The sequence below is a fragment of the Seriola dumerili genome, unplaced genomic scaffold (genome assembly GCF_002260705.1).
Source record: "Seriola dumerili isolate Sdu_G_001 unplaced genomic scaffold, Sdu_1.0 BDQW01000450.1, whole genome shotgun sequence".
Taxonomy (NCBI): Eukaryota; Metazoa; Chordata; class Actinopteri; order Carangiformes; family Carangidae; genus Seriola; species Seriola dumerili.
The window spans coordinates 983,444-993,504 of record NW_019174705.1 but is presented as its reverse complement, the minus strand read 5'-3'; the positions used below and the strand labels follow the sequence as shown (position 1 = coordinate 993,504).

The following is a 10,061-nucleotide window of genomic DNA, read 5'->3' as shown; positions in this document are numbered from 1 at the left end:
TGTACTTGCAATGCATGCAAAAGAGGAGGCTGTTTGAATAAGAGACAATGCAAACAAGTGCTTCCAGCTTGTAACTATAGACAGAACAGTGGAGCCAGTGCAGTCACACTCTAAATGTTGGATCAATATCTGCAACACCTTAAAAGGCGTGATATCCACAAGATGTTCACCTAGTTCTCTCCTATGACCAGATCACACCGACATCACAATCTGTTGTCTTCTATTACCACTGCTTGGTAGGAAGCAAACCTGCTGCCAGCCGACCCACAGGAAGCGCACACGCTGTTTCAAATGATTTCAAAAAATAAAATAAACATGTCTTCATTAACTTCATGGCATTACATTCGCTCTGCTCCTACGATTTTGGCTCCCTCCTGTCATGTGTGGAGCTGATGGGGAGAGAGGAGACGGAGGGGGGCTATCATGAGCCACATTATGTAAATAAGGTGCAGGAGCATGTGCCAGTTAAACCGCAGTGCCGTGCGAAGTGAGACTAGGCAGAGGCTTTGGACGGTAGAAGCCGGGGCCGTCGGTAGATGGCGGTAACCCAAGAAACCTGATCCACCGGGCTCTCGGGCACTCTGTCTCAGTTTGCAGCACTCGCATTGAAGGCAGAGGAGCTGAACAGTTTGAAGGACATCAAAAGAAACAGGAGAGCTCACGGCGGGTCCTCTCGAGTTTTGCGCGCAGCCCTCCCGAGCAGGAGCCGGAACGCTTTGTCATAAAGAAAAACGGGAAAACTAAAAACACCATGGAAGACAAATCTAATTCGTTCTCCAGCAACAAGGAGGAGAAGGCGGATGGGAATAATGTTTTTCAGAGGCAAGACTCGATACAGAAAAATAACACGGGGAGCCAGAATATGAAGGACCATGGCAACTCAGTGGGCTTCAAGGGGGAGCGGGAAGAGGCCATGGTCGGTTTTGACGATCTAGAGGGGGCGTCCAGGCAACATGGTTTTATGCAGAGGCAATTTGGGGCCATGATGCAGCCCGGAGTCAATAAGTTCTCCTTGCGTATGTTCGGCAGTCAGAAAGCCGTGGAGAAAGAGCAAGAGAGGGTTCAAACGGCCGGATACTGGATTATTCATCCATATAGCGATTTTAGGTAAGGGCTGGAAAAAGACACCTGCTCACCCTCCCTCCTCCCTCTTTTTTTTATCCACCCCTCCCGTCACCCTAGGGTCTGCAAGCTATATACACTTTCACACATAACGCTGTCATCGGCACACGCACAGCCTGCCCCAAAGCGCATACGCTAATCTACCTCTGTATTTAGGCAATCAGGCTTCCGCTGGCTGAGGGCTTCGCTGTCAAAATGTGCTCAGTGAGCGTGTGTGTCTGTCTGTGTATGAGTGTGTGTGTGTGTGTATGTGCGTTTCATTGCGGCATTTTATTATAATAGAGAGGGGCGCATTATAAGGCTACAAAAGGTGTATCAGTGAAATGTCCTTGGAAAAGGGTGGTGAATGTCATGATTTGAAAACGCGCACAAACGCAGCCTTTCCGATTTGTTCCACAGCAACAACACAGCGTTAGGTCCCCATTGCGACAATATTCCGCTGGTGTAGGGGCGACAGTACCTGGACACAACGTGACAATGCCATTGCACCATCACAGGTTGTAAACATTTCATGGTAGGCGGAGGTGAGACGGCGGGCCTGTGCAAAAGAAAAAAAAAAAAAAAAAGCGCACAGAATGCGGTAAAAATATCGTGCCGGGGAACGATTAGAGGGAAAATGGCCGTTGTTTTGAATTAATTAGTTAAAACTGATCCTAGAATCTGATCCTGGAGTTGCAAACATCTGACAGCGTTGATGTATGAGTGATGTGTTTTTGCTGCTGCCCTGCTGAGGAAATGTGATGGAATGTGTTTGTCTGAAAGGAGCTGCAGGAGGATCATGCCACACTTCCCTTCCCTGGCATCCCCTAAATGCCACACACATGATTATTGGTATTGCTGTTTTTTCATTGGCTTGTCATTCTTTTAACTGAACAGCCTACAGTCCGCTGTCCTATAGAGACAGGCTGTTAAAGTGAAAACTACATATTCAAACTGACGACGCAGCGACTCCCCATATCATCACACATTACAGAGTCACAGATGAGCCCCGTCAGTATGAGCTGCCTCTAACATCTCCAACACACTGCGTTCAAATGGTAAACAAATGAGATCAGGTTCAGGCAGGACTGGTTCTCCACAAGCTGCGTGTTTACAGTTCACCACTTCACCAATTAAGCATCTCATCTGGCCCAGGCTCTGCACCAGTGTCCCCTGGCACAGCTTGATGGTGACAATCATCCCCGTTTTCCGCTGTAGCATGTAACGTGCCAGGGCACGTTGTTTCCTCTGCCTTTAACACAGTGCTGTCCATGGTCCTGAACTCAGAGCAGGCCTGAGTATGCAGCACTCCTTTTACAGACTTCTGCTGCTGCTGATTCAGAGCTGCTGGAGTCTGCAAACGGAATTCAAACCCAAGGAATCCGTGCACTAAAAGTTGCAATTACTCTTTCACTAGTCTTTATGGCTGTGTAGCCTTGCTTTGCTCGAACTCACACAAAAGTAGAGTGTACTGATAGAGTTTAGTATAACAGTGAGATACAACATAATGTGCATATAATAGCTCTAAACTATGAGGCATTGTTTGTGTCCCCTGCACTTTCCATATAAGAATAAAGCTGACTAGGATATCCTGAACTCACCCACACAAAGACACAGACATATGCACATGCCCATGTGCACACACAGATGTACAATGATGGTGGGCAAGGATTAGTAGCACAACACAACAGTCAATGAGCTTAGCGGTCTCTGAAAACAATTATGTAAGGAGATTGACCCTTCTAAAAGACGGCCAAAGGCTAGGACCTGAACAATTCAGTGATATGTGTATCTTTTTTCACATTATCAATGATTGTTTTAATTAATTGCCTCAGCCAAGGAGGTTATGTTTTCAATAGTGTTTGTTTATTTGTCAGCAGGATTATGCAAAAAGTAATGAACCGATTTGCACTGAACTCGGTGGAGGGATGGGGCATGGTCTGGGGAAGAACCCATTAAATTTTGGGGCAGATCTGGATCATTTAATATGAATTTGAATTTTTGCCTGTGTAGTCTGGTGTATGTTGTTTGGCCTTGGTGGAGGTCTGAGCTCTGAGTGCCCCTCTAGTTAGTTGTCTTGTGTAATAGGCTGTGTTTGTGTTTCTGGATGCTTTTTTTTTTTAGGGCAAAGAGAAATTTAGGGCAAAAGGGCTGGAAAGGTAGTACACATATTTACAGTACAGTGTGTCTTAGAACATATTATGTAAAATAAAAGGCAGATTGGACCATCAATGGGGTTTTTGCAATTTAATCTCTGCTCAAGGAGATTGACTATTATTTCTGCTGTATTAGAAAATAACTAACTCAGGTAGGTGAAGGCATCCTAAGGCTCCTTTCCAACGACATTTTCCAAAGGATGGTTTTTCAAAAGAGGTTCTCGTCCTTTAGCCGGAGTAGAGACACAACCCTTCCATGCCGGTGAGATAGCATCCTGGCTTCAAAGCGGTACTGTGAGGTTATATCCCAGTGCTTCAAGCTATCTATCATGCTGGTGCATAAATGATGGAGGTGCAAGGGTACACTTTGCTTGGCAGGTCTCCTTGTACGGGAGCTTAAAAGCTAATCTGTTTCTCTACTGTAGGACTTGACTTAACAACTTAATTGTTTTTGTTTGTTCAGTTTTTTTTTTTTTTTTTTTCCAGGAGTGTGTATCACTAAAACACATAGTTATATTAAAAATGTATTGTCCCATATTCGTTTGGCAGAACATTATATGCTCAAAAGGAGAAAACAAAAATACACTGTATGGTCTTTTACTGAAAAGTCTTACGCAAGTACAGTCCATGAATGACACCACTATTCACACGGGCTTTATATTGCTTTGTGGGAGTGTTTGAAACTCAATATCCAACATATTCTTTGTACACAGTGGCTGCTTAAAGATTAATGGCAGGTTAGTAATATTCATTATTCATGGATTTTTTGAGAGGCCTCATGCAAGGCCTCATACACCTCTGGTTATGCTAAGGAGAGGCCTTTGTCGTAGTCTAAAAGACTCTCAGTGATGTTTTCTTTCAGAGTCAGTTTTAAAGAGGGTGTCTCTAAAGACAGGACACATGGGTTTGCTGTAGCCATTACAAAGTCACATCTGGTCACAGGTAAATTTGTCATTGGTGCCTGGAGTTTATTGCGCAGAGAACTATGGGCAACTGGCATTCTCTAGCAATAACGCTACTTTACTATCCCTACAAGAACTTATTCTATTTTAATATTTAAGGATGGAGAACAGCTCGTTTAGAGCATTTCTGCCAATGCAAGCAAATGTATTACTCTCCAGATCTACAGGGAATAATGTGGGATATGGATATAGATCGTTCGGTCAACTATCTGTACCCATAGGTTATGTTTTATTAACTTCGTCACCTTTATATAAATTATACTTTATCTGAAGTCCATATTTTTCTCACTGTATATGTATATTCCATACAACACGTGACCTCTTGTGGCACAGTATACCCATTACATTGCAGATTGGATGGGATCGGTGCTGAGTAAGATCATGTGGGGTTCCCTCTGTTGCTTGGCAGGAGTGGTCTGGCATTGATTATGATGGAGCACTTGTTCAAGGGAGGAAACCTACAAGAAGAATATGAGCTGGCTTGATTTGGAGCAGGATTGTTCCAATAATGATTCATCTGCCTCAACTCAAGCTGATTCTGTCAGCTTTGGTAAAGAGCTGAATTGTGTGGCTTTTTGGTTGGTTTTGTTGTCTGAAAATTTTTTCCTATGATATATTGGGGTAACATACGCTCATTTTTTGTCAGTTCCTACAGGGCGTATATATCAGAGAAACCAGTGCTGTCCCTGCAATGATACTGCAGAGCCTACAGTGCTTGGGAACAGCGATCGCATCTTCCACTTTACACAATCAGAACAGCAGCTTGTATTTACAAATTGAAGCAAGGCTCGGGATAAAAAATGGCTAGCAGAATGCAGTGGTCATCTTCAAGTGAAAGAATAGCTGGGACAGGACCTGAGTGCACAAATGAGCTGCGAGAACCAGAGCACCAGGTGAATGTAGAGTACTGTAGGTATGCTGCAGGATTCTGAAGCAGGGATCAAACTGGGGATTGAATGTGGAGTTGGTGTTGGGAGCTGCACTTACAGTTGGGTGCACCGCTCTCGCTTACTGGTTTAACTGGGACTGGGTGCATTCTGAGAACTGGAGCACTGGAGCAAGAGTCTGATACAATGATGTAGCAAGAGCTGGATACAGTGTTAGAGCTGCAGTGGCACACTTTTGACTTGCAGTTGCCTTAGATTTGCCTAACAATGAGAATTGTCACTGGGCATTCAAGCATCTGAACTGCTCTTCATGTTCTTAGGAATTTCATATATTCTTTAAGTCTGTGCACAACTTCTAACTAGTGCAGAATAGTTTGAGGTCTGTTGCCTTATGATTTCTAATTCAAGAGGAGAACCATTATGTTTTATTCATTAGATAAGTGGGTGTCTTAGAGGTCATGTACAGTATAAATACCACCTACATGGGTCAAGAGAGAAGTAGAAATATGTTAGAGATGTGGGCACTCCGTGGGTTCTCATTTTCAATAATAATAATTAATGTGGAAAACATCCACCATTTCCATTACTTGAAACATAGCAATCTAACAGAAGCTGATATCTGTTGTTGTTATTGTAAATGTCATTTGTACTTAGTTTTAAATATAAAACAAAAATGTATAGTTTTGATCAAAGCAGTACTTTTTCACATTCTATTTTATAAATTACTTTATTTCAGATCATCCACTTTCACTTTTTTGAGGTCTTGTTTTTTTTTTTTTTTTTTTTTTTTTTTTTTTAAGTGTTTTTCTACATTTCTCTTTTTTCAACCACTGACTAATTAAGCTATCTTAAGTAATTGGTGTTTTCTACAAATTAAAGGGTCCCTAAAAGTATCTTGATAATCACGGTTTCCTCTTTACCTTTGTTCGTGTTTCCTTCAAATACTAATAATTCTCTTGTTGTGAAGCAGTTGAAAATTTAATTGATGATTTATAGCAGATGTCTTCACTGCAGCCTCTTATTAAACATTTAAATATAAATAACAAAGAGAATAACTCATGCCACACGCACATACTGTTTGCATATTATGTTAGGATGTTGGCTGAAGGGGCATTTGACGACAGTGCCATATATTCTAAATGGTAGCTATGATTTCGGGTGCATGGTGTATTTGTAGATAAGGAAAACTCAAATGGAAGGAAAACCTGCAGTCTTGGTCCTCATGCTCATTGAAATTGTTGAATAAGTTTGGTGCTATCATGCAGACTTGAGGGGAATGAAGAGCACCAAAAAACCCAAAAATGCATCATGTTCTCTCCTCCGATGTCCCACTCAACGTGTTAAGTCAAGGCTCTCCTTATGGAGCGTCCACTCCACAGGCCCAAGTTCAATGCCTGCTGGTGTAAAAATACCTGTGGTGGATATTATGAACCACCTAGAAGACTGCTGTTTAGTTGAAGTGAAGACAATTATCGGACACATGATCCGTGGATATTTATAAAGCCAAGGCCCCTGCTTAATTTATTCAAACAGATCCATTACTGGGCGGCCAGTATGCCAGCCAGACAGGCAGCCTGCCAACCAGTCAACCTGCCAACCAGTCAACCAGTCCATTTCCATCTTCAACAACGGCAAAGAACGGGCAGCAAGGCAGAGCAGATGCAGGCAGTCAGGCATCAGCAGGGATGGCGTCAGTGGAGAGTTTTTAGCATGAGATAGGATTCCTGAAAGCATCTATTTTCATTCATGGTTGCTCGGCCTTTATGGAGGCCCAGGACACTTTGTTAAAAGAGCAGGGTGCTGATGAATCACTTCTGGCTCTGTTCAACACAAAACAGAGGGCAGGGACATTAACACAGTCAGGAGGGATAAGAGGGTCTCATGCCAACAGGGCCCTGCACACATACAGTAAGTGCTTGATGTGTTTGAGTCATAGTGAACTTTTGGCGCTGACTGTCAAAAGGCTAATAAGAGTTTTCGTATCAACAGTAACAAGCACCACGAGTATGTACCTCAGTTACTGTCAGGATCGGTCAGTTGGTTACATTGGAACAAATAATGAATGGATCGGTGTAAAAGTTTGTACAGACATTCATCTTCCCCAAGGGACACATCCTACTGATACATCCTACTGGACTGTAATAACTTCAGTGATTCCTGACTTCTCAACCAGCACCATTATTAGGTCAAACTTTCACTTGGTTTCTGACCAAATACCTGCTGCTGTAGTCTTTGTATATTCTTTATTTGCTTTTATTTTATTGCTTTTGATGCTTTCTAGCCTCACTATAGCCTCTATAGCCTCTGTAGCCTCACACAAAACATGGAGGATTTTCATGAAAAACATTCTTTGGAACTGTGGCAAGGTCCATTTTTACATTTCGTTTTGATCATTTCTTTCAAACCCAGTTTTGCTCCAACTTGTTTAACTTGATTCTAATAGTTTCTGAAATTCTTCCCCCCTTTACCAACCGTTTTACTGTCTAATTAACTGTCTACAACAGGTTTTCGCACTTGCATCGCTGATTTGTGTGTGTGTTGCTCCGCAGGTTCTACTGGGACTTGATAATGCTCATCATGATGATGGGGAATCTAATCATCATTCCTGTGGGAATAACGTTCTTCTCAGAGCAGACTACCACCACCTGGCTGGTCTTCAACGTGGCCTCGGACACCATCTTCCTGGTGGACCTGGTCATGAACTTCAGGACGGGGATCGTCAACGAGGAGAGCTCCGAGATCATCCTCGATCCCAAGGTCATCAAGATGAATTACCTGAAGAGCTGGTTCGTTGTGGACTTCCTCTCCTCCATTCCAGTGGATTATATCTTTTTAATAGTGGAGAAAGGCTTTGACTCAGAGGTATATAAAACAGCCCGCGCCCTGCGAATCGTCCGCTTCACCAAGATCCTCAGTCTCCTGCGTCTGTTAAGACTGTCCCGACTCATCAGATACATACATCAGTGGGAGGAGGTGCGTATACGTTTGTGTCTGTGTACATCAGCGAACAGAAAAAAAAAAAAGAAACGGATATTGACGTAAAAGCAGAGAGCAAGACAGTGACTCAGAGAGAGTTATGGTGTGTATGTTGTTGATGTATTTGTGCTGCGTGGTGGGTCTGACTGTGGCTGGCTGCTTTTCCAAGCAGCATGGTAACAACCTTGAAAGGTTAATGCACAGTTATAATTGTGCACGTATAAAACTAATAGGTTCTGTCAATCAGCACTGGTCAGAAGGCTTATCTGTGGATGACAAGGGGTAATGTCAGTTTCAGCTCATTGATGGGTGAAATTAATTCAAAATCAGAAATCAAAAGGAATTGCCTCCAGTTTTTCAGAAAAAACTGCCTTCACTCCATGTAGTGGGTATATATGGATAGAGGGCATAATATAATGTAGTTAACATTTTTATCTAGAAATGAGTCTATATTCGAGGCTAAATGAACTGCTATCTTAATGTTATGCTGGTGTGGTTGTTCTAGATGACTGCAGTGCATTTTGTGTGAACATCCACAAGGTTAAACCCCACTGGACATAACCGAGAGTGATACATTATTACCCTCCATCGAGTCATTGCACTCCCTGACTCAGACTATTTAACCAAGCTCGAGTGTTCTCCTTCTCCTGGTAACGATTCCATTACACTTGACTGATCTACAGATTGTGCTCCTCCATATCACACCTGAACCATTTCAGCAGGTGGATACGTTTTAGACGTCATGGCCCAAAGCACTGACATTACATTAGATCTGAACTGTAGTTTAGTTAAAATGTAAAATAGGTGACCAAAACACAGTTATGTATAATAATGAGCCAGCATCGTCCTCATCCTGAACGTCCTTGCCCTAACGCTCCCTGTCCGTCTCCCTCCCTTGTTGTTACTGCTGCTGTTATCCGTGCTGTTTGTTGCACCGGTCGAGGCAAATTGTGTTGTTGTCGGGGCTCAACCTGAGTGCACATATTGTATGATTCGATGATACATGAGTAACAATGGCGGTGCAAAAAAAAAAATTCACTGTATAAATGATGCATTTGACAACTTAAAGGTCATGAACCTGTAAACAGGAGCTTTGCTAAACACACATTTATATGTATGAGCAGAATCCAGTCATGACTTAGTGTAAACAGTACAATTCTGCAGCGTGTCTAATTCCCTGCTGCCTTGCTATGGATCAGTGAACATTTACGGAGCAGGGAACAATCATCTTTGTTTTCAAGTACCAATGGGGCATCAGACTTTAATAGTGTTTATGGTAGCGGATGTGTTTCTGTCAGTATATGTTTTAAAACTGTTTTATATTATCTTTACTGCACAATGTGGCATTTGAAAAACAAAAACATTATTCATGCTTCAGCAAAGCATTATTCAAGCTTTGCCAAATGCGGTTTTGGATTAAGGATCCACACACACACACACACACACACACACACACACACACACACACACACACACACACACACACACACACACACACACACAAAACCATATGTTATTATCCTGGCATGCACACTATGTGGGAATGTTGATTATAGAATTCAGACAGGCCAGTATATATATTGCTGTATAGGTTGCAGAGCTGTATGCAGTGGGAGGATGAGACGGTATGGACCAGGTTAGAAACACAAATAGACGTGCCGCAAGGTTAATGAAACTCTGCAGTGAGCATGCAGGGAGTCAGTGCAGTATATAGGGATGTGTCATAATGCTTGGATACAACAGCCCTGCTCTCTCAGTTCCTCTCTCTCGTGCTCAGTCATTCCTTTTTGTCTCTATCCGTCTCTCTGCTTATCAAACTCTGACTGTCTCCCTCTTCGGTTCTGCCCCTCTCTCTCTCTCTCTCTCTCCACTTGCATAGTTTTTCTCACCCTCTCACTCACGATATGTCATCCTCCCTTAGCACTCTCTGTCTCTCTGGATGTTGTTGCGTCTCTAACCTCAATATGCTTTAAAACATA

At 42.7% G+C, this 10,061-nt stretch overlaps 1 protein-coding gene across 1 annotated transcript in view; it reads left to right on the top strand.

Moving 5' to 3' along the window:
- Window positions 1-751: 751 nt before the first annotated feature.
- Window positions 752-10,061, top strand: part of hcn1 (hyperpolarization activated cyclic nucleotide gated potassium channel 1) — a 64,275-nt gene continuing 54,965 nt past the window's right edge. Inside the window, exons 1-2 of the mRNA XM_022762868.1 lie at window positions 752-1,107; window positions 7,656-8,079. Coding sequence (XP_022618589.1) covers window positions 752-1,107; window positions 7,656-8,079 — 780 coding nt within the window. The remainder of the gene's footprint in view (window positions 1,108-7,655; window positions 8,080-10,061) is intronic.